General features: G+C 42.2%; 1 protein-coding gene across 1 annotated transcript; it reads right to left on the reverse strand.

The window, feature by feature from the left end:
• Positions 1-3,202: 3,202 nt before the first annotated feature.
• Positions 3,203-18,274, reverse strand: slc6a11b (solute carrier family 6 member 11b). Its single transcript, XM_076140876.1, has 14 exons — positions 18,054-18,274; positions 17,401-17,535; positions 17,134-17,274; positions 16,951-17,032; positions 15,067-15,199; positions 12,277-12,411; positions 8,797-8,900; positions 8,484-8,608; positions 7,640-7,752; positions 7,295-7,432; positions 4,983-5,085; positions 4,386-4,486; positions 3,613-3,783; positions 3,203-3,457 (listed from the first exon to the last, which is right to left on the reverse strand). Exons 1-14 carry the CDS (start codon positions 18,262-18,264, stop codon positions 3,314-3,316), a joined length of 1,836 nt encoding a protein of 611 aa, XP_075996991.1. The 5' UTR covers positions 18,265-18,274; the 3' UTR covers positions 3,203-3,313.
• Between the last annotated feature and the right edge of the window lie 7,215 nt (positions 18,275-25,489).

Below are 25,489 nucleotides of genomic sequence, written 5' to 3' on the forward strand. Positions count from 1 at the left end.
TGCGCTGATATCTAAACACCTAAAATGGACTGAAACTGCTTAACGTGGGAGTATAAACAAACTCGTACCCCAATATCCCAGTGAGCATGAGAAAAGCTGCTGACAGTAGTGTGACATTTCCATTTAATCTGCATTTAAACACTTACTTCCCTGCACAGTTATTTGTACGGTCATGTCTCTGTCATAAAATCTAGTTTTGCCACAATCTGTGGGCCAGCCTGACTTTTGGCAATGATGCGTTTCTATCTTGGCTCAGTCCTGAAGCTCTGCCCCACATCAGCTGTGTGAGTCAACTAATCTGATATGCCTTGTGCATAACTGCGGGGGACAATGCTGTTCTGCTCTTTTCTCTCTCTATTTGCCTGCTCGTCTGTCTGCTGTCCTTTCCTGTCTCACTGCATCTGCACCCACCTGTCTCTTCATCACCATCTCAAATTTGTATCTATGCTAGCCTTTCTATGCATTTGTTTCCGTTTACCTGTCACACTTGTCTTCCATTCCCTGCCAAATTACTGCACACACTGTAATTCTGTTGTGGTTCTATCTACCTTCACTATCTATAGATTCCATTTTTGCGTCACATTTGTACTAAAACATTGGGAAAACAAAACAAGACAGGTCCAGATTGTATCATATCACCCAACTCTATGCTGTAAAAAAGTTACATTTCAAAATAAAATGAGACATTGCGTCTACTCTCATGAAACCACAGTGTTTGGCAAGAGAGAGCGTCTGCAACAAAGGTCTTAACAAGCTCATCTAATACGGTCACAGGGGACATGTTATCTCCTGACTCTTACTGTTCTTGTCACATTTAGTAGCAACAACAGCCTATTTTTGATGCAAGATTGGAATGACCTTTCAGAGATTTCAGGCTGAGTTGTTGGAGGCCCCCTAGTGGCCGTGGGAGGTGGAACAGGGCATTGAGAAGGCGCATTTTGCCCAAAGGAGCAGCGGTATTGATGGAAGTGATAACAAGCATATTTCTCAATCTTAATCTCCACATGGGAGTCCTATTTATCTGATACTGCCTTGAAAATTCTTTAAAGGATTTCTTTGAGCCTTAAAGAAGAAATGTCAGACTCTGGATCTAACACAATCTTTATTCTTTTTTTAAATGTTTTTCCTGGATAACTGTACAGAAACATGTGCAATGTGTTTTTTAAAAGAAAATACTGGAATCTGTGCTCAGTTTTCCTTTATATTTATTCTTAAAAATGAGTAAGCAGACAGTTTGTGTGTCCTGTGAATACCAAAATGTGTGTAGAACAATACAGAACAGTAAAACACTTTTCATTATATTTCTATTACAAGATCTTTTCAGCGGCATATCAAAAGTCAAAACAAAGGATGTTTTCTTTTTAATTACAGCAGTTCTCTTTTTTCCCTCTCAAGAAATAGACCACAGATTGCTAGAAAGATGTGGGAATATACATCAATACGATCAGTGTTAAACAGGCTATAATTTCAGATGCACATAACTATTACTTGCACAAACATCAGTGAGGAGGTGATGTCATAATGCAACCAAATACGGAGGGACCAATCACGTGTTTAAGAGGACGTCACAGCTTAGACAGGAGGGGCTTGAATCACAAAACACTTCCTCAGTTTCCTTCACGACCTACACAGTCACACACTTGCTCACTTCATCATTTCATTACTTCTTCCCCTCTTACTTTGCCTCCTCCTGAAAAACTGTAAACAGATCAATTAGAGTTTCACCCCCTCGGATGTTCTCCTCTGATTGCATTTTCATTAGGAAACAAGGACATAGGAAAGAAAGAAAGAAATAGGGAGGGAGAAAGTCAGATAAAGGAACTAAGGAAGGAAGGATGACTCAATCAGTCTAATGCTGATTGGATGAGGCTGTAATAAGCTGAGATTGATCTGAGCAATGAGACCAGCTCACAGTTGACAGTGCTTCCCCCCTTGCAATGGCTGCTCAGACTGCAAAAATAAAAAGGTGTACTTTTAAAAGAGGTTTGATGGAGTTAGGAGAGACACATGTACAATCACCAACACACTTTTGTATGGACAGGTGCCAGACAAATTGCAACGATTTAGGGGCGTTACAGTTTTACACAAGGCCTGTCATTGTTCTAAAGCCTTCTACAAGAGCGGCAACTCGAGGTAGAAGATGAAAGGAAAGGACCATGAGAGAAAAGTGAAGAGGCAGACAAGTGGAAAGAAGACAAGGTGTGAGGATGAGCAGACAGATGGGTTGGAAATGTTCATCTGACAGGTGCCAGTCATCTACAGAGAAGGAAATCAAAATGCAGGAGAGGAAGCACGTCTGTCTGTCGCTCTGTGTTAGGATCAGCATAATTACTATGGAATGACAGATATCCACTTATTGGAGGGCAGCTAAAGGGGAGTGACAGAGTGGCTGTTTCAGACTCAGCCTGCGAGTCAGAGCTATTTGTAGCTGCTCAAAGCCAAAACTGCAGGGTTGAACTGAGGGCATGGGCTTTGTTGTTGTGTTTAGATCCTGGACCCCTTTACCAGAGCAGAAACATGAAGAAAGAGCTGCGCCTTGGAATTCAGTTAAAGCCCTGAAGGACCACATATAACCGATCAGGATGATCAATAAGCTAATAATGTCATTCAATTACATCCACTAAACAGAGTTTTGCCAATGTTGCTTAGCAACAAAATTTAATTCAAGTAATTAACAATCACTGAAAGCCTAAAACGGTTGAGTAGCCCTCACAGACACAGCTGATTTAAGTTGTGTTTGAGATTTTGTCTTTATATACAACTCAAAGCTTTACTTGCAGGGGTATGCAGTGCCCTCCTATAGCTTTAGTACAAACTGAAGTATCTTCCCTTAACACATAAAAATATGTAGAATGGTCCCCAAGCTGCTACATCTTAGTCACATGTGGGTACCTAGTACCTAATAGGGAGGCACAGCACTTTGCCAATTATATACAGTGAAAGCCGTTGACAGCACAACACACTGGTATTGTTCTAAAGGCACAGACACGAGTGACCAGTGCTGACAAGGTACCACAACAAAGTTTAACCATCTATGTCATCATACCGTTTTTAAAATATTAATAGTTAGAAAATAAAAGCAGACAGCTTTAGTGAAAATGTTAACTGAAAACAACAACTGTGTTATCAAAGTTTGTGCAAAAAACAAGCAGACTACACAAGATAACTTTTCCTTTTTTTTCCTTTTTTTTCTTACAAAACAAAAAAAATATTACTCCGAGTCATTTGTTTTTTTTCCTGTGTTGTGTGGTGGTGGTGGTTTGTTGTTGCTGTGCAGATGACAGGCAGCTTGGTCGCTCAGCCAGGCAGTCAGTTAGAAATGTGTCTCCTTCTCTGAGATGGTGGATATTTTCCCATCAGCCTTAAATTTTGCATCATTGGCAGCATAAGGACTGAGAGCGGCATGCTTCCCTCTCATCTTCAGGCTTGGGTGTGGAGTGGTCAACTTCTTGATTCTCTGTGGACAGATATTTTTCATGAGTGACAAGTTTTAGTTGTCAAGTTATCCTGACGATCACCTAAAAAAGCTTCAAGCTCTCATGTCATAATCTATGTTTTATTTAAAACCAGAGAACAAGAAATGACTTCTGAATCTGACTTTTGTGTTTCTACCTCTGAGAAGGTGCCAGGAGTCTTCCAGATCTTATAGATCATCCCCAGTGGGATGCAGACCATGGAGGACATGGCCATGAACCAGCCAATCCCGTAGCCCCAGTCAGGGTAGGTGTACACATTGTTGTACTTCAGCGGTTTGTACTTAATCAGGAAGAATAGGAAGATTGCCTGCAGGAAGAAAAGAGAAAGAAAGTTGTGTTTATATATATTTGTCCTGTATGATGATGAGGTGTCGTTGGTCATTTCAGTTTCTTGTTGTCTTTACCCTATCAAAGCTCATCATTCCTCCTCACTCTGTGGAGGATCACTCAAATTTCATAAATAATAACACATTCTTAGTGTGGGCTGTCTATGGCAGGTAACCATTTATGGCAATTCCCATTCAAATTAGCTTTATGAATGAGAGCCAGGAGGTGTGTGTGAATACGTGGTTTGGCTGATTGGATGACATTTCAACAACCATGCGTTTTGCAAGCACTTACACCTTGCATTGACATATGTTATCTAGATAACATAACAAATCCTGATGCAGATAGCTTGGTTATGCCAGATATAAATGAAGCCAACAACCCCAGTAAAGGATTATACAAAACAGCTATAGAAATTGTGAGCGTCCGTATGTAGATCATTTCTCCATATTATATCCCTTCAAATGTTGTACTCATTTGGAAGCTGAGAATTTGACCTGAGACTTTGCTCGGCCACATGATTTGCTGTCTGTTGGTGTTCCTGCCGCTTTCAATTTGTTGCAGTATCTGCAGTGGACTCACAGCACAGATGCCTGGGGTGAGGATCATCCAGCACCATTTGATGAAGAAAACTGGTTTGTATCCAATCATGTCCTCAATGTTGAGGTAGAATCTGTCACTTCCTGAAACACAAAACAAAGTGACACTGTTGATGCTGTGTTTATATTTCTGTCCAAACAGAGGTAATGATTGGTCACTGGTTATGAATAAAATTTGAAGTTTGACAGCAACAATTTGACTCTGTGTTACTGCATCACACAGTTATCCATGGGAAAGTAGCTCAGTGCCAAGTTAATGTTCTCATATTCTTACTTCTTCACTCTAACATTTACATTTGAGTGCTGCAGTTCCACAGTATTGTTTTAAATATTTCATTCTGACCCATCACTGACTGAATGCTGTGTTTGAGATCATTCTCCAGTAGATGGCATAGAAGAAGCATTAATGCGCAATGAACAGCACAAGCACATTTCTCACTTTTCAATAGCTGGTTGTTCTTTGTCGTACACTCGTCGTGTGTGCTTAAATATAACAACATTATACACATTCCCTTGAGGTTATACGGGTAAAAAGGATTATGTTTTTGCAGTATGCTTCACAGTTCTGATTTCCTCTTACCATACACCCAGCCGATACATATGGATTCAAATATGGCCACAAACAGCAAACACATCCCGCTGGCAGCATACGAATCAAACAGCTGGAAGACGTACATTCCGCCCTGATAAGACAAGATAGGTGTCACTTTTCTGTCACAACCAACACACCGACAAACCACTTTGTAAGACATGGCAACCCAGCAGTGTTGCTTTTTATATATTACTGAATGTATGAATGTGTCCCCAATTAGAACATTCTCTTGTTTTTAGCCAACACTTCCCTATTGTATAGTTCCTTTCAGACTCTGCAGCGATTTGCGATGCCTATGCCGTAACATCTCTATTTGTGAATGATGGGTCACCATCACTGGTTACAGGGCCAGCAGAGGTTCTCCCATTTTATTATCCACTCTACCCGCCTTAACCCCACTCAACGTGCCTCATCTGATATTCCTTTCTACTTACACTAAAAGGGCCCCATGAATAAAAACTCACATAAATCCTAGAGTAGATTACATCACAGGTCCAAACAACTAAGGCTATCATCTAAATGTCAATGTCAAATATCAAAGCTGATGCATAAAATTAGCTTTGTATTGAATCCCATTGGCAGAGGACCCTTTGAACTGAGGCTTAATTTGACTATGCCTCCTGTGAGATTGTATTCATGACAGCTCTTTGCGGGAAACAAATAAATAATGATTTTTTTGTTGTGAGAGATGGTAGGAGTGGGGATGAGTAGAAAAGTGCCAGCAGGGATGATGAAGAGCACTGACAAGCAGAGATGAAATCGCTGAATTACACAGTGACCTTCAACAGATGACAGACTGTGAAACTGTGGGTTTGTAATTATTCGCTTCAATGTTGCATCAAAAGTTGTGCTTATTCCATGGCCATTATGGGCCACCAGAGACCACTATCACAACTTTGCAGGGGTGGCTGATGTAGTGCAGACAGGAAAGCTTTTAGTGGATAAAAGACCTTCTGACAGTTTGAGGCACCAGATTCTCTTCTATTATTACAACTTAAAGTAAAAGCTCTTAAAAGCACAGCAAATACTGTGGGCTCGATGGATCTCTGACAAGCAGGAGCCAAAACAGCATCCAGTGGAGCTTAGTTTTGGGCCAAACACTGAACCAAATGAGGAAGTGATGGTCTGTTTAATTCAATCTATTTCATTGTTTATTCAGATTTGTTTCAGTGATTTAAATTGTGCATTCAAAATGTTGTCATGTCATTCATTTGCAATGCATCTGGGTAATCTCAGACCTGGAATTTGATGATGATGATGATGATGATGATGATGATGACATGTCTACATAGATATAAAGAGATGAATGTGACTTTAATGTGAAATCAAATAATTTATAATGTAAACTGACATACAATACTCAAATTACCAATAAAGAGGCCTGAGGTAAGAGAAAATCCTGAATTTTTCAAGGTCACAGGGTCACAAGGTCAAGGTAAAACCAAGGCTAAGTGCTTCATAAAATGCTAGCTAGTTTATCTACAGCATTGAGCTTTTTCCTGTATATAAAATCATGATCTGCAAAGCAATTAGTATCAATACCCTGCCAGCTTAATGTGAAGAAGGGAAAAGCTCAAAAAAGTGGCGCACTGGCCGGTAGCAGTAAAATACAGACAATATTCCCACAAGGTTAAAAGTGTCCTCTTTCCTTTCTTACAATTCAGTTCAGTTAATTATTGTCCCTAAGCAGAGACACCATCCTTTGTGGAAAAACAGCTCCTTGCCAAGCCTCTATAGCAGCAGCATTTTAATATTTTTAGAAATTTAAAAATAGATCCTTTGAAAACCCTTTGAACTCTAAAGATTCAGCATGAAAGAATTTGTCCCTGCAGACATTTATCTGAGCACTTAATAAAGATCAGAGAAATGTTAGCCTCACACACCTGATTTCATTGTTGTAGAAGAGCTCAGCTGAAGCCAATGATTAGCTTTAGAGGCATCAAAGCCCATATGGGGAATTCCATACTGACTATTATCATCGGCCAATCAGATGCGCTAGAAGTTATTAGATTTAAATCGATACCACCTAATATAGATGGAATTCCCACAAGGGATTTTGGCAGGAAATGACAGAATTACTGATTTGCGTGTGTGTGTGGTGTGTGTGTGTGTGGTGTGTGTGTGTGTGTGTTCATCGATATTCAAATTATGTTGAAAATGACAACTTTATGCTGCTTTCCTCTGATGAGGTTTGTAGGGACCTTCGCAGATGACGAAGTGAAGAATGTAAGAATGTAAGAATTGAAGTGTGCGCTGTCCTTGTCCTCAGCTCCCCATGTCTCACCGCAGACTGGTCTTACCTCCGTACACATGATGAGTCCTATGAAGAATGAAACTATAGACATGCCAAGAATCAGCAGCTCTCTGCGGTATCCTCTCCTGAAGGTCTCTGGATACATGTCCACCACAGCCGTCACCAAGCTCTCCACACACACAAACTGGGGAATGAGAACCATTATGCCAACATTAGCATTTACTGTACCATTTGTTTCATCTGCTGTGTAGTCAAAGATGTAATAAATTAAATTGACTGAACAAGTGATATTAAAAAAACCTATTCTTGATATGAGTACAGCCATATCAAGATTTTGACAAGTTGAGAAAATTGTGCTTCTGAAAGCTGCTGGGACACCACTGGTCCTCACCTGACTGTCCAGGCCGAGGAAGATGAGCATCATGAAAAAGAGGCATGCCCAAAGTGGAGACAGAGGCATCATAGTAACAGCCTTTGGGTATGCAATGAACGCAAGGCCCGGACCTGCAGCACAAATAACAGTAGATTAAGTTTGTCGTGACCCTGCCATGCTGGAAAAGCTCCCAATGCATCACCAAACTCCTCGATGCAGATCAATGTCAAAAGAAAAAAGCTTAATTTGTACTTTTCTTATTCTCATTCATGCTGTGGGATGGGAGCTTAAAATGAACAATGGATTCAAATCTGTTCGAAGAAATGTGACCAGAAAATGCTGGGGTAGTGGTTGATTGCCTGAAGCTACAATTCTAACTTGGATAAAGATCACAGCAGTTTTTATACAATAAGTAAATCATGCAGAAGTCTGGGTAGCATTGAATGGGTCCTTAAATCACCTCGAAATGAAGAGAATATGCTGTAGATGAGATCAAAAGGGAAGTGGCATGGTTGTATTATGTATGACAAAAACACATTATCTAAAACATGACCCTCTGTCCTCACCACACTCTGACACAAACATCCCCTCACTCTGTCACATTAACTAAATCATTCATGCTGACTTGAATAAATCATAATGCAGTGGCTGACAGCAAGAGTGTGTGTGTGAAGAGTGAACTATAGAGTTATGTTACAGGTTAGAGTTCATCCATTTTAGTCCAATGTGATGGATGCGAGCATGGAGATTCAGATGACCTTTATCTTTATCATCAACTGCTACTAATCACTAACACTGAAGAAAAGTCTATGTCACATCACAAATGTCCAGATTTGATTCACATTATCGCTTATGCTCTCACCGGATTCTGCCACGGCCTCGATGGGAACGCCCTGCTCGTAGGCCATGAAGCCCAGCACGGAGAAGATGGCGAAACCCGCCACGAAGCTGGTGCCGCTGTTCAGACAGCACAGCATGAGACAGTCCCTGAGGAGCAAGACGGAGAGTAAGACAGAGAGCAACACTTACCATAAGAGTAAGAACATACAGTCAAAAAGTAATTGCTACTGGTTAAAACTGGAGGAAAGGACATGGTGACACACAGACTCATAGAACTTGAGTAACCTCCCTGTAACCATCATCATCCATCCATTCATCAGCTTTGGCAGCCTTACCTGTAGCAGTTATTGTCGTAGGCATTGTAACTTCCAAGAGCAGTAAGACAACCCAAGCAGATGGCATAGGAAAAGAAGATTTGGGTTCCTGCGTCCACCCATACCTGCGTGATCACAAATCATCAGTTGGTTGCTCATAATGCAGCTCATAAAGTTATTAAGTGAGCACCTATTATCATTATTATCATTATAATTTTTATTACCCAGATTAGATTAGATTGATTCACTTTTTTAATTAGTTGAACCGTAGACTTTGCATTAGTAGATCAGGGTTTCTCATTTACAGGAGATTCGCATGATATGCCGTAACAGTTTTATCTGCTAATTAAACCCCACGTTTCTTTTGTAACTTTCATTTACCCAATTTTCATCGTCTCACTGACTTTCTAATGAAATTATGGCTCAGCCGCATTCTTTTCTTTCCCTCTGAGAGACAGAAAGTGTGAGCAGCTTGAATTGTGAATTAACATCCTCAAAGTAGATAAAAAAAAGTTTTCCAGCACCTTAATATTCATATTATGCTTTCTATTCCTTTACAGTGTTGATTGAGGCTTGAGGGTGAACAGCTTCTGTATAATATAACTATGCTCCACTAACTTTAGATTCCCCTTGGATTCTTCGGGGCAGAGGTGTGGTTCAGTACAGATGACCTTGAGGCTTAGAAGTAATTTCCCCTATGGAGAACAATTTGTTCATCCTTAAATTCCGCTCACCCTTAAATCCTCTTTAAGGTCACGGGGCTGGAGGAGGTGAAAACAACCTTGAAAGCTTCCTATTTCAAAATATAGTTTCAGTACATTTGAAGAGTGCAGGTAAAGCTTTTATTTCCCCCTGCATCACTGAAATCAAACCTGTAAGTGAGGCCCAGGGGTTGCATCCATAGACTACATGGGGATTTACACATGTAGGATTCTTAACTGAGACAGCTGCAAAATGTGCATTATGGAAGTAGTTAGTAGCGCAGTACAGGACCCCAGAACCCCATTGGAGAGCATGGGGAGCGAGTGAATTCAAACTTAATGCAGCATGGCTCTTTGAAAACTCTCTCACATCACCATTCAGCCACTAATCTCATTTCCCCGCCGAGAAACAATTAACAAACGCACGGTCTTCGCTCCCTCCTGGGAGTAACCACGGTAACTTCTGTGACCTCACAAACACAGGACTGTTCCTGTGGAAGAACAGGCTTTTCTCTCCTAATGTTCATTAATGTTCCCTTTAGTTCACCCTGGGCTGATGGCGGCGCAGCACAGGGGAACCTTAAAGGCCCAGGCTCAGACAGAATCGCTTGTTGATGTTGTGCCTAATTTGGCCAGCTTGTGTTTGGTTATGTTGAGACTGTGGCTCCACTAAACTTTTCTACTGTGTGAAAACTGGATGACACCCGCTTCTTTATATGTGAATATTTATCTGATTGTCTTCTTGCCATATAAGCGGACCTCTCTCTGTGCTTCATGCATCCCACTCTTTTACAAAGGCTTCAGATATTTATATCAGAAGTGAACCAATAAGATGAAGTGAATTAAAGAATCATCAATATTCTGAGACAGCACTGATGTGAAGTCTTATCTAAAATGTATAATCAATTTGTGATACCTTATCAATGGGGCGGTGTATGAGAGCATGTGAGTTTTAAGAAAAAGATCTTACCCTCATACTTACTTTGTTCCAATTATATGAATATTAATTGTCAATATTAGAATGTCACTCTCTAACTTACTTATATACTGTGTTGCCTTCTTTTACTGTATTGACAGTATAAACATTATTGTATCAGTATAGTTAACCAGGGGAACAGAAAGTATGACATTAGAGTGGCTCAAGAAAATAAGTCAAGCATGCCAAGCATGAGAATTGCAGTGTCTTGAGCGTGACACTTAATGTAAAGATGGAGGAAGAGGGAGAGCGAGAGAGGAGAGAGAGAGAGAGAGAGAGAGAAAGAGAGAGGGCAGTGAATCAAGGTATGATGAAGTTCAGTGGTGTACAAAAGCAGAGTAACACACAGCCACACACCACTCCACACAGCGTGATGAAAAGAACAGAGCCCAGATTGTGCCGGAGGAAGCTAATTTAACATTGGTGTCAGAAGTAATGTCTTCCTCTGCCAAACAGCAGCGCTTCTTTATCATCCCCCTTCGCTCGCTCTCTCTCTCTCTCTCTCTCTCTCTCTCTCTCTCTCTCTCTCTCTCTCTCTCTCTCTCTCTCTCTGTGCCTCTGGTTGGGTCTCTGTCTCACCTATTCTCTGCACCACTGTGTCACTCTCTCGAATGGAAAGCTTATGTTACACACTTACTCCTAACACAAAATGAAAACAAAACACTGTTTGCATTGTGTTTTATTTCATTACTTACTACATGTGAAAAAAATTGTGACCTAGATTTTGCAACTTCTTCTTAAAAAAACTCAATTCTGTCCTGTTCTTCACCAACTACAACCAAATTTCTGAATCCACTAAAACAATCATGGCCCAGCTGTTTCCATGAAGAGTGTAATGACAGCACATTACAGTTTGATCCATCCATCCATCACTGTTTTTCTCTCTTACAAACTCTTCATCTATCTCTATTCACGTTGTCATGACACCCCATCCACTGACAATTTCTGGTGCTCTGTTGCCTAGCGACCTGAGCCGTCTGCCTTTTCCAGATGAGGTCAAGGAGTCTGATCTACAATGTAATTGGTTATGATGTAACGCAACGGAAGCATCCCCTTTCTCAGTAACCAACAACACCACTTGTAGCCCTGGCAGCTACTCCAGTGATTTGCTTGACCGCCTGATAACATGACACAGCATGGCAGGAATGAGAGATTTAAGTGGTTGCCAGTTTTCAGCCTCCCAACTCTGGAGGATGATGTGATTACACTTATTGAAATTAGGGGTAGGGAGTACTATGGAGAATTTGGAAACTCTATTAAAAGTTGATGAATGCAAGGGTTTGAGTAACGTGATGATGAAACAAGGAAGAATGAAAGGATGCAATGAAGGAAGTGTAGATGGAGGATTAAAATAAATGGGTGACAGATGATTTGGGCAGGAAAAGGAAGTAGTGTATGGAGAGAGCAGTGAAAATAAAAAGATATAGAAAACTAAAAGATTACATTACATTATTAAATGCTGGCAGGCAGCTGGTTTGCTGGGTGGCTGGTGTGTGATCCATAGTTATCATGTGGGTGGGTCAGAAACTGAAAGGTCTGGAATCATATCATTCATATGCTCCCCCGTAAGCTTGGACCAGACCCAAACAATGTGGGTCCATGCTGCTTTATAGTTCTACTTTACACTGATTTCCAAAATGCAGAGAGCGAGAAAATCAACAGCAAAATCACACTGCTAATGAATCCTCACTAGCAACCAACGATGAACCAATTGCAACCCCGTGCAGCATTTTGTCACTTCTTGCTGAGCCATGTATACACCTCTAACAGTACAACAACTTAAACCATGCCATAGATTGATTCTTGTTACAGGCACAAGCCTACCTGAGGGTCTGAGAGACGTGAGATGTCCGGGTAGAGGTAGAACTTGATGCCATCGAAGGCTCCTGGCAGCGTCACTCCTCTGACAAGCAGGACCAATAGCATGACGTAGGGGAATGTGGCTGTCACGTACACAACCTGCAGGTACACACATGCACAGGTTCATTTCATTAGTTTCCACTTTCTAACAATAAAGTCAACTGTGAATAATAATGGGCTCTGATCAGTATTAGTGTTGCTGCATCAACACGCACTTACACACAGGCACAGCCACACTCAATCACTCAGTAGGCACTCATTTACATGCACTTAAAAACATATTAAGGCAAATAATCACATTTCTCAAACGTTATGTTTTCACCTAAATGCAACTGAAACAAGCACAGATTGCATTAATTGTTGTGTGACACTGCAGAGGAATAAACAGGTATGGAGAATGTGCTGCATGGATTGATGTAAAATTACTGAAAATATTTAACCAAGTCAGTTTGAGGGAGCATAAAAGCATTGCTGGCCTTGTGAAAGACCTCTTTCACAGCCTTTTTCCTTGACTTTAACAAAGCAACTTTAGTATCCCCCTTGAGCTAAGCACAGTGCAGACATTATGTTAGGGTATCATGAATGAACAGGAGTCAGTAAATGCTACACAACTGCATCTTTTTTACAGTAGCTAACGCTCGCTAACCATCAACACTCCACTTTTACTGTGGGTATTAACAGGTATTCAAGCTTTGCAGAGTTGTGCTCAACATCTCAAGGCTCTTAGAAACCCCCGAGACAAAGACCCTGGCCTCTTGGAAGGCAGAGGCGGCTAACATACATCCCCTGGCTTGCTGGCATCCAGTCAAAGTCCAATTGAGGACAGAACAGAACAGGACAGAGCAGAACAGAGCCAGGCCAGGAGACTGAAAAGAAAAGAAAGCTCCTCTGGCCCTGTCTCTTAAACAGGAGAAGCCCAGAGGAGTGATGCTGGCAGTGTGGGAAAATGTGCTTCTCTTCAAAGCACGCACCGAAGTGAATTAGTATGCACACACGCATGCGCACACACACACACACACACACACACACACACACACACACACACACACACACACACAAGCATGCACACTCTTCATTCACAAGATAGAAAGATAGAGATGGGTGTGTACACACTGACGCACATAAAACCAACCATTCACACACACTGGGCTAACACATAAAGGCCCACACATTCCAATCAACCATTTGATCATTACTGTACTACAGCATGCAGCAGCTTCATGAATGGGCTTAAGAGAGGAAGCTGCTGTTTTGTTGGGCCAACTGGACATAACTCAACTCAACTCAACTCAACTCAACTCAATTCAACTCAACTTAACCTAACTTAACTTAACTTAACTTAACTTAACTTATCTCAACTTAACCTAATAACACACTGCAAGTGATGGTCCCAACAGGTTTTTGATTTTAAGAAATTAAGACTGTACGGACAAGACTGGTGTAATCTATTTTATTGAAGATAGTGCATCTCAAAACTTGAACTAAATCAAATGAGTTTCAACCAGGATGGTGATTAAATAGCAAAGTAAGACATCCACATGACTTCATCCGTCCACTCTAAGATCTGTTAATCCGAATGGGGCTTACAGGGAAAGTGTGGGAAAAACTTGTCTTCGCCCTACATGATCCCTCCCTCAATTTGTCGACTAAAACGACCCCACATTCAAAACCCATCGCCCTCCGTCTCTCTCTCTCTTGCTCTCTCTCTCTCTCTCTCTCTCTCTCTCTCTCTCTCTCTCTCTCTCTCTGTCTCTCTCTCTTCCCCTCTCTTTCCATCTCCCTGTCGATGAAAAGAAAATATTCTCCATCTCCACCAACTTGTGATGCTCCACAAACTCCCCCCCAGCTCGCCATGGACAAACATTCAAGCCGCCACAAATTTACTGGTCAAACTCGCCCCCTGCCTCACCGTAAATCTAACAGGGGGTCTTGAATGTGAGAATGGCTTGCAAACATGGGCAACAAAGCAAACAGCTTAGTAGAAGGAGGGGAGGCCTGAATGGTCTGTAGGCTCTGTGAAGAAGAAGAAAGCACCTCTCTCTAGCGCTCTGTGGTTAATTTCTCATAGCAGGAAAGAGAGAGAGAGAGAGAGCGAGAGAGAGGGAGAGAGGCAGTAGAAGCTGAGGATATACTCTACATGCTGCTCATGAATGCTCCTTTCCTCTTGTGAATACAGGAATCAATCTTGGACCGACTCCTAAAGCCCAGCCATGAAGAAGCCTTCCCTCCTCTTACTTCACACCCAGACAAAAGACACTTCAGGGAGATATAGGCATCGCTGCCTAGTTGTTGTTTTTTTTACTCCCATCATGTAGAAAGCAAAGCCATTAATTTTTCCTCACACATCTCTTCCTTCTCCCTTTCTCTCCCCCTATGCCTTCATCTCTCTCTCCGTGCGCTCCTTCTGGCTCATTGAACCTGTGAGGAGCATCTCAAAGGCTGCTGAGCCCCAAAAGAGGGGTGCAGAGTCTCCACTGCCTCAAGAGTCTCAAGGAAGACTAAGAATGGACAGAGGAAAAAGTAGAACTCCATGATGCAGAAATCCCTTTTCTGTCTTCAGTTTTCAAGGGAGAACGCATGTTCTACCCTTAATTTAGTCTTTGGTTTTAAATTGGAAGGTACCATTTGAGAACTAGGAACTACAACAATAAAAAAAGGCAATTATAGTGACTGGCAATCACAAACAGTCACACACTCATATCTTCATCACCAAACTGACCATCCCTCTAGCTTCACTTCAATGCTTGGTCTTACCTTGCCAGTGGACTTGGGTCCCTTCCAGATGCAGAAGTAGCAGATGAACCAGGCCAGGGCGAGACACATGGCCAGCTCCCAGCGTATTCCCCCCATGTGCTCGATGCCATCTGATATCTTCAGTACTCTTCGTCTGTTTTAGCCCAGAGACAAGGGATAATTACTGATTTACATTTTGTATATGAGGCTCTTAAAGAAAGCTGTTGTGTGACATATACAATATGTAAAGGCAAGACAATACTTCCTGGAGGTGGATCTGATGACCGGATCTGCATGTGTCTGACACCAATCTTTAGGCAGTTAGGAGATTCTACTGACTATTATGTCTTCATACAAAACCAGCAAACTTCTTTTTTTTCAACCCTGCTGTTTCTATTTTGGTAGAACTTGTGTACAAAGTCCTGTTACAAACGTTTGTTGTAATTAACTGTAAATAGATGTCCATAATCTGATCTTAAAAACACACAGTTTTCTCTTGACTCTTACAGGAGTTTACTGGAGGGGAAAGGCAACAGAGGTACACCTGTGTATGCGGAATACGCCAACAGGTAGCAACAGCGTACAAGTGAAATACGGGAGAGTTTCCCACTAATACTGACATCATAGGTTGTCATCTGTGGTTAATCGACAATGCATTTCCTGTTTGTGAAATCACAGCCAAGCAACAGCATAAAGAGAGGATGAGAAGAGAGAGTTAGAGCCACAGAGCAACACGGTGCTGCCAAATCTTTGCCACCTAGTTCACCCCGGAGCTCCTGACCAGCCATTGATCATAGTGACATGTTCTTGGTGGCCGGCCACTAGGTCCAACACAGCCTCTCCTTTCTTTCTCCCTGGTCAGTGGAAAGGGCAGGATGTGAACACTTATGCGTGTAAATAAATATTCTTGTGTCTAGTGCATGATTTTTTTATGGGTGTGGGTTCATTATGTATATGTGTGTAGTGCATTTTGTATGTATCTGACAGTGCTGATGGGCTAACTTTTAGGGTGTGCAGACAGGTTGAGGATGGAGTTCCGTAAACAGAGGGTGGGTGTTCATTTCATCAACGGGCACATATTTACCTTTCATTCATTCTATTCAAATATTGAAATACTTAAATACTTCAGCTTTGTGCTTCCTCCAGATCCCACATGCAGCATCATATCGACAAAAATTTATATTTTTGGACATTGACTGTCTCCTTTTACACAGATACAGGAAGCAAAGGAATAAATATAAGCTTTGTAGAGTATACAGTACACAACAGTCGGCCTTGGCACAGTTTATATGAGCCTTGTTCAGTTGTTATTTTTGCCAACAATATGGCGGTTCTGTGGCTCTTTGGTCATTTCCTTTGGCTTTTCTCTGAGGCCGGGTTTCTGCTGCTGGCTCACATGTCATGTTTTCATCACTATGTTACAAACATCTCAATTCATTGTCATAAATATAAAGACTTTGATAGGAGTCAAACAGCAGAAACGGATCCAAAATAAGGTTAAAAAAAGGTAGCAGTGTGAATGACGCCACTGGCAGCTAGACAGGAAGTGTGGTCAGCATTACACACCGACATGGCCTGATCCGCCACACACACATGGCTCTAGCTGGGAGACAGCTGGCCACCAAGACCCGCTGACACACAAATATGAAAAGGGCTGACTAATTATCAAGGGGAAGGTTAGATGGGTCAGTAAACAGCCTGGTGTAGCTGTCAACAGCTTGGCTTTCAACTGTACAGTGGATAATGGCAGTAATTGCGTAACTAGTATCTGATGAGGTCACCGTCACTGACTGCATTAACGTGTTATATCCACCATTATAGTCACAAAGTTTTGGAGATAATATATTCCAACAATGATGATGTAATGTCATTGAATATAAAATAAGAAATAGAAGATGTACTTACTCCCAGAACTCAATGACTGGTGAAGTTGCGTTGGGATTTGTAATGTTTGTGGAATTTTCTCCATAGTAGTCAACACAGTTCTCTATGGACACAGAATGGCTTGTTATGATCTCTGGGATACAGCAGCGCACATCATAATGAATATTTAGAGCAGATGATGGTGTGGTCATTGCTCCTGCTTACCTGTGTTCCAGTAGTGTCCACAGGCAGCCCAGGGAAGCTCAGTCGTGAAGCAGTTGAAGAGGTAGAAAATGGCCCACGCTAGGATCACTACATAATACACGTTTAGATGAGCTTCAATCACCTGGGTTGCGTAGCCAATACCTGAAATCAAAGAGACACAGGTGGGTATTTGTCAATGAAGGGGGAAGTTAAGTCAGTCATTAAGTTTCCTGGTGCACACATTCCTTCACAGGCGAAGACCAGGATCCCGAGCGTGTTTGTTCTCACCCTCAAACAACGGGCAGATCTTCCTCCAGCAGGTGATGCCTCCCTCGCTGGTGAACTGACCCAGGGCCGTCTCGAGGAAGAACACGGGGATGCCACAGCACACGAAGAAGATGACATACGGGACGAAGAACGCACCTTTACGAACACACACACACACAAACACACACAGGCAATGAAAATCTACACAGAACACAAATAGCAGATTGTGAATATTGGAATATAAGACTGAGTGCTGATAAAGTAACTCCTGCTGACTCCCACCTTAGACGCATTAAGCAGTATTTTACTATATGACCTTTACTCATTATGTGGCGAATTCACACTGTGCCAGTTAATGGTGCTTAATGAGGGAACCTGTCTGTTTTATTAAGACGATTGTGCATAATGGATAAAGGACACATCTCTTAACATCTGAATTTGTATTACAGATCATGTTTCTAACTCTCCTTTGATAGAAGGTAGCTTTCTGTACTCAGGAAGCTTTTAAACAAGGTTATGGTATCACATTGTATCATACATCCAACCACATAGGAGAGAAATTTGCTTGTATTTTGTTGAAACAAACCAAACATTGTTGCGTAATCCATCTGGTTGAAGGTACTGGTCTTACCTTCTCTATTCTGGTTCTATGTTCAGTCTACAAACTTCCTCACCTCCTCCATTCTTGTAGCAGAGGTAAGGGAACCTCCAGACGTTGCCCAGCCCAATGATCTCTCCAGCCACTGACAGGACAAACTCAATCTTGTTGTTCCAGTGGCCCCTCTCATTGTACCCAGTCTTGTCCAGGCTGGTACTGGACCCCTCTGGGTCTCTGCCATCCTCTGGTTTACCGTTTATAACGGGCCCGCTCTTCTCAGCTGTCATGACGCTCCAGCAGCCCGCTGAGAGAGAGAAAACACACAGGGACACCAAGTTAAAAGGTGACCTCAAGAACCACACTGCAACATGGATCCGGTGACTTTTTCTGACTCTTCCATGGCACACAGCAGTGAATGGGACCGTCCCATTGGTGCAAAAACCACGCCTATCTCAAACCCATAAAAGAAGTTAAAGTTGATGATTAATTAAAGCAATCAATTAAACGGAGCAGCGGTCTGACCTTGTTGTTATTATTATACATATCTCAAATGGAATGGATGCACAATGTGGAATCAGATGTAATACGTTATTGTTCATTTAACTGAAGGAAAGAAGAGCATCAAAGTCCAGTGAAAATAAAAGAGAAGTTACAGAACATATTGTTTAGAATGAGATAACTGAAGCAAAAGAGTTCATTACACCTCTTAACTTCTATGAAAACGTGATGTCATTATTAAACTTGATCAAACACAAATCACATAACAGCGTGTTAGAATATCAACCCAAGCAGTCATGATGTGGTTCGGTCATATTAGACACTATTACATAACAATCAGGTGCCAATCAAACAAAGATCAAATTAGCAGTATGTACATAATTAAGTCCAGAGGAAAAATGATACATTGCATGTGAAAATGGCAAAGTCAAATAGTCCTAAAAGCCCAAAAGCTTAAGCAGCTTGAGCCGCATTACTCACCAGTCTCCAATGGAACAGAGGCAAAGCTTTTGGCTCCGCGACGGATGCGCACTGACAATCAGCTAAACAAAAACACACAGGACGGTTGCGCATAACCCGGGGGGCGACAGAGAAGAGAGGGGGGACGGAGGAGGAAAAGAGTCAAATCTGGGGTCCGGCGGTGAGTGGAGTGGGGTTTTGTGTCTCAGTGTCCCGTCATATATAAAGGAAGATCCCAGACGTGGAGAGTGTTTTGCTCGCACCGGACGATGGAGAAGGTGCGACTGCGCTCAGACTCTCCAAGCGATCTGCTCTCCAGCGCCTCGACTTGGATAAGAGCCATGAGGGAACCAGTCTGACTCTCACAGCAGCGTTACCACGGCGAGCAGACGGACACAAACCGAGGGGACAAAGTTGTGTGCTACTGATGCAACTTTACGCATCCAAAACTTAGTATTTGTTGGGGGAAATCAGTGAAATTACGCACCAAGCGGCTCTAATACCTCAATGATCCACCTGTAACACTTAGTGATCAGTTAGCTGTCGTGTTGTGTTTCTCAGAAAATGATGAGTATTTCGGGGGTTGTTTCACACCTTTTCTTCAATATTGAGTTTGCATATAGGATTTAAATCTCTTACTTGAAAATAGTTTGGTATGAACCTCATTTGCATCATGGTTAAGTCAGTGTTTCTTCAGCCTGATATGATGCCAATGATAGAAGTTTGTCTTTAAAAAAAGGACTTCAAACATTCAAATTCAGTCTGTGCATTGTTATCTTTCTTCTATGTACAGGTATCACATTTATGTCAAGTCAAACTCCACACAGGTATAACATGTGATATTAAACCTGCAAGAACATGTAAAGGACACAACACATTTATATTTGTATATTCCTTTAACCTGTGGTGGTTTCAGTTATTTGAGTTCAAAGCATGTGGGAAGTGGAGACTTCATCGTCAAAGAGGTAGTGACCCCATTTGATTTATGAATTGGTGTCTGCCGCCTTGTTTCCTTTGTCAATGCAAGTTGCTCCTGCGGCTTTGCTTTCAGCATACCAACTCTCACCCCTTTGTCCTCACTAAAAGTCATTTGTCCGCTCCAGCATACAACACTAATGGATTTCCTCATTTAAAAACATTGGATTGTAGTTGTCACCAGCTAATGATGAATGATCAGCTTATCATAAAGTCTTAATAACCCATGCTGCTTCAAAAACAAATGTTTCCTTATAAGCTTAGAAGGGAGTTTGTAGGGTTTATTCATACACAAGTTGATTGCCTGGTTTCCAGGCGTGATAGACTCGGTGCACTAGGAACTCCCTTGACTCTAAAAGACTGACCTAGTCTCTAAGAATCCCTTTACGCAAGGGTCACTTGTCATTAGAAGTGAAAAGGAAGTGCCCTGCATAAAAAGTATGGCCACCCAAAGCGGCTGGCAAACACTCACTGAGCTTTTTAGACAGAGTCAGTTCTTTATTTACGTACAACATTATCAGGGCGGGAATGCTTGATGAGGAAGTTGAATTGAGTTTGATACAGGTATGTGATGTGTTTTCATACTGTAGGTTGCTTTTATATTTACTTGCTCTTTTAAATGGCTGGCAAATCGAAATCTATTCATCTGAAAAGCACTACATGTAGCTGAGAATTGCCATATTCACTATGCAGGAAAACAAAACCAAAAGTCCCCAAACTGCCAAGTTCATCTCAGATCTAAGCTTGTCAAACTCTAGGAGGGCAGTTGGCAGACGACGATGAGTGGAAGGTGACGTCTTAAGAAACGGAGACCTGGATTGTCTGTTGACAAGATGGCAATAGATCATTCTCCCCAACTATTATGCTGTTGGCCTACTGACTTCAGAACGAGCAAGATGCGTCAAAGTGATTGGCTGCTTCACCCCCAAAGAACCAGAAAGTTGTTGTCCGATTGGCTGTTGAAGTCAGAGTCGCTTTCCCGTCCAGTAAGCACACAGGAAAAAGCCTGTTGCTAGGATACCTATCTTCATTCTTTTAGGAGGGTCGGTGAGAGAGGTAATGGGATGGAGAGGTGGACCAAGGCAGACGACTTCAGCATCTCTATACATAATTCACCACAAAAGCAGAGATAGAGGGAGTATGTGCTAAAAAGTGGCAGTGTGTGTGTGTGTGTGTGTGTGTGTGTGTGTGTGTGTGTGTGTGTGTGTGTGTGTGTGTGTGTGTGTGTGTGTTAGAATAGTAGGACACAGAGAGGGGAGCTGCCCGTCTACATCTCATCTTTCATTCAACTTATCCTCTGTTATATAACAGTGTTGTCGTCTTGTGAAGCGAAGTGTGTAGTAATTTGTAACATCTCTGAACCTCTACGGTGAATCAAAGGGGCGGATGGGGAAAAAAGCTTCCTACTCCATTTGTGTCACACTTGCAAAATCGCAAGAAATCTGCATTGAACAATTTGATTTTTGCAGACTTTTATTCATGTACCTGCACAGATCCACAGCTTCAGCAGCAGTAGAGTTTGGCTTTTGACTTTTATTTTTTCGTTCTCATTTTCTTGCAAGCATAGAGAAGAAGCATGCAAACACCACCATGGTAAGATCGTGACAATCCCCTTTAGAACCCAATATATTTTGAAATAAAAAAGGAAAAACATAATAAGAATTCTTAAAACGGAAACAAGGTCAAGTCAGTCATCAGAGAAACTCCCTTTGATCAGTTTGACATGTTTGGATTAAAGCCCACTCAAAGAAAGGATCCAAATTGACAGACAAAAGACAGAGTCATAACTTCAGCCAGATCTGCCATTGGGCGCCTCGCGATGCTAATGTTTCCTCGCGTGTATAAACCTCCAACTCAATAGAGACACCACCCCACATCTTCATATCAACAGCAATTTGCTTAAGCGATTCACCAAGACGCCCATAGAACACTTACACCCCGGTCACTGCACCCAGAAAGCTTTAGACTGCATTGATCCACAATTTTCAGCAACAACAAAAAGTAGCTGCGAGGGAAAGTGAAAGAGAAAAGGAGCCTGGGGAAATGAAGGACAAAGAGCCCGACTCAACAGATCCCAAACTCAGGTTCAACAAACTAGCTGCAGCCAATCGGCCGCGTCTATTCATCTGCTCCGGCTCTGAATCCAGCTTCACTTTTGTGCCCCTGCGACAACTAGTGTCCATGAAAGTTAATATTTACTTTCACAGCAGTAAGGGAGACTGTATCAGTTTACAGTTACAAAAAATTGGACTTTTGACATACATCCACACACACACACACACACACACACACACACACACACACACACACTCAAGCTTTCATTGGAGAGTGCAGAAGCTTCTGTTTTTTTCTACTTGGCAGGAGGAGAGTGTTCAGTAGCTACTAACCAGGCCACCCAGTAGTGAGTGAGACCTGCCAGCTACACCCACAGACACATGCCAGTGTAACAGAGCGGGCTGATATTAGTATGCTGAATATTACAGTTATATCATCAGAAGTGGTACTGATGTAACAGAAAACGCTTCAATATCCTGTCGACAGAACATATAAAGTGACCAAAATGTATCTCTTGTCATATGAACCCTCCAGACCCTGTTAGGTCATCTGGTTCTGGTCCGTTATCTGTTCCCAGAGACAGAACAAAGCCGCTGAGGCCTTTAGTTTCTCTGCTCCACAACTCAGGTCTGCTCAAACTGTTAACTAAATGTTGCACATAAATATATTTGCCTTGCACTGGATTGAATGGATCACATTGTTGTGTCACTCAAAGTTGTTTCCCACATGTGATCATCTTTGAGGCCATACTCAACACAGATATGCCAAACAGTCAGCAGACAATCAGCCATTATTTATGAATGTCACCCTCAGCACAGCAACACACACGGATCACTTCAATGTCAATACAAGAGAATAAATTGATTCAAGATTCTGGCTGCTACAGATCATCTCACAGCAGACTGATCGTATTAAAAATGATGCATTCAGTTATTCTTAGTTCCGTCCCTCTCCACCTGTCAGACAGGATGCACGAGCTGTTAGTACATCCAGGTGTGCAATGGACCATGGGTAATGAAGACAAACTGGCGGTATCATAATAATGACAGTTCTCTCTCTCTTTCTCTCTCTCTCTCTCTCTCTCTCTCTCCCTCCCCCTCAAGATGTCAAGGTATGTTGATCGCTTTGGTGAAATATGACACCATCAAGCATCTTTCTGAATTCGTCATTTGGCTTATCGCAGGCTGACATCTGAGTATCGACACGACGAGCGAGATGGGGATGGAGCCATTATACATAGGAGGGTTAGAGGTGGGATGGTAATCAGGAACCTGTCCATTGGCTGTCACGGGAGAATTGAACGCAAATGCATCTCTGGGTGTGACGGACAGAAATTGATCACGCAAGCACGCTGTGTGTATGTGTGTGTGTGGGGGTGTGTGGGTGTGGGTGTGCAAGTTTATAACAATGCCTTATCTATTTATGCAGCATATTGAAGAGGAATGCCTGATATCTGATTTCAGTAATGAATGTGAGATATCAGACTTTTTTCAGGATGTGAATAAAGAGAAATCGGCCTCATTCATGGAATATTAGTGAATGGGAATCTACTGAAATGCTCTTATGGGCAGTTTCATGTGTATTAGTCTGGGTTTGGGCCAACCAGGTGAAACTGTTTTTAGCAAGAGAAATTAGTCTCCAAATAGATTGATACATTTAACAGCCAGACATCAGATTTTAAACATTTACATTGCAAGTTAAATTACTTTATATAAAGACAGCAGGCTGGAGCTTTGGTCTCTGGTGTCTCTACACACAAGACATGAGTCTAATTTGATCAGGGATGTAATGAATTTTACGCGACATACCACATATGCCCTCTGCTGGTCTAAATCTGTCATTACAACTCCAAACCCAAATCCCCCTCCCCCCTTTGCCCCCCTTGAAGTAATTTGGGATGTCAGGTCTTTCATTCTCCTTAAATGACCCTCACTTTCACACCATCTGAAATCATCAACCTGAGCGTAAATCTGCCTGCAATTGATCCTAAACGCTCACAACTCTACATGTGATACTTAAAGCCTAAGTCATTGTCTTTTGTAACTCTGGTTATATCTTGGTCATATAATTATACAAGCTTTGACTTCTGATTGTTGGGATGTAACAAATCAGTGCATATTTAGACAAGTTTGCATTGAATCAACTAACTGCATAGCAATGAAAGTGTGTGTGTGGTTGTGTGTGGTTGTGTGTGTGTGTGTGTGTGTGTGTGTGTCTATTTTCTCATGTCATTCCCACAGTCTCTCTCCCCCCCTCCCCCACCCCAACAGGAACCATACTCTCCCCTTATCCCATTAAGACAATTGCCAAGACTGGCATTCAAACGTGTGCATTTGTGTGTACACACCACACTAACGCTCACACACACTTACAGAATGCACACAAATATAAGGCCCACCGACCCATACACTCACACAGGGCAGAGAAAGAGTAATTTCAAAATCAATCCTTTGGAAGAAAAAAGAATGGAGGGAAAAAAAAGAATGAGAGCCCCGAAACCTCCACCAGTGTGTTGGCTGTTTGTAAAGGGCTGTCAGTTACTGCAGGCTTCTATTGGGCCAAAGGGAAGCAGCAGGATTCAACGCGGGGCCCAATAAAGGGCCATTCTTCCTGGAAATCAGCCCTCACACATGGACTTGAATGCACTCGGCACTAATCTTCCGAGCTGTGGGAGCCCACTCTATATGCACAGGCTGTGCCACCCCAGCAGGCACGGCCGCGCATGCTGATGCTGCTGCACATGCTACAGCTCTGACACAAGGTTCATCCCAACATGGCTGAGCAACTATGGTCTACTTTCACACAGAATCACAAAATCATTTTTTGGAAAAATAGGTTGGTGCTACTGTCCCTCATGGCCAAGAACACAGCAGGTTTCCCCCAAAAAACTCATGGATGTACTTTGTAATATCCCGTGTCTCTTTGTGACCAGCTGAGGCTCCAGTCTGATAACATCTCTGCTTTACCCAAACATTTCATGCAATGTTAGCATGATATATAATAATGGAATATAATACATTTAAAAAATGTATGGATTTTCTTTTTCCCTTTTAAGTTCTCTTGCAAGTTTTGGGTGCTGTGTGCTCTACCATGACCTGGGAGTTTCCATGGAAACCATTTGTCAATACAGCGACAGAACAGGACAGGAACAGATGTAACCTGACCTGATCAATAGGGCCCTGGTCAGCAGAGCCTTGGTCAGCAGAGCCCTGGTCAGCAGAGCCCTGGTCAGTAGAGCCCTGATCAGTAGGGCCCTGGTCAGCAGAGCCCTGGTCAGTAGAGCCCTGGTCAGTAGAGCCTTGGTCAGTAGAGCCCTGGTCAGTAGAGCCCTGGTCAGTAGAGCCCTGGTCAGTAGAAACTTGGGGAGTAGAGACTTGGCACAGCGACCTGACGCTGCTTGCTCACTGCAGCTCTACCTGACAGTGTCGTCTTACAGAAAAGTGAATGATGACTTCATCCACATCATTCGAGTCACAACACCACTTTGATGGAAATATGTTTTCAATTTCACGATGAGTTTCAAAA

This window comes from Genypterus blacodes, unplaced genomic scaffold, assembly GCF_046128005.1.
Source record: "Genypterus blacodes isolate CSIRO-AG114 ecotype Tasmania unplaced genomic scaffold, CSIRO-AGI_Gbla_v1 ptg000017l_1, whole genome shotgun sequence".
NCBI classification, from domain to species: Eukaryota; Metazoa; Chordata; class Actinopteri; order Ophidiiformes; family Ophidiidae; genus Genypterus; species Genypterus blacodes.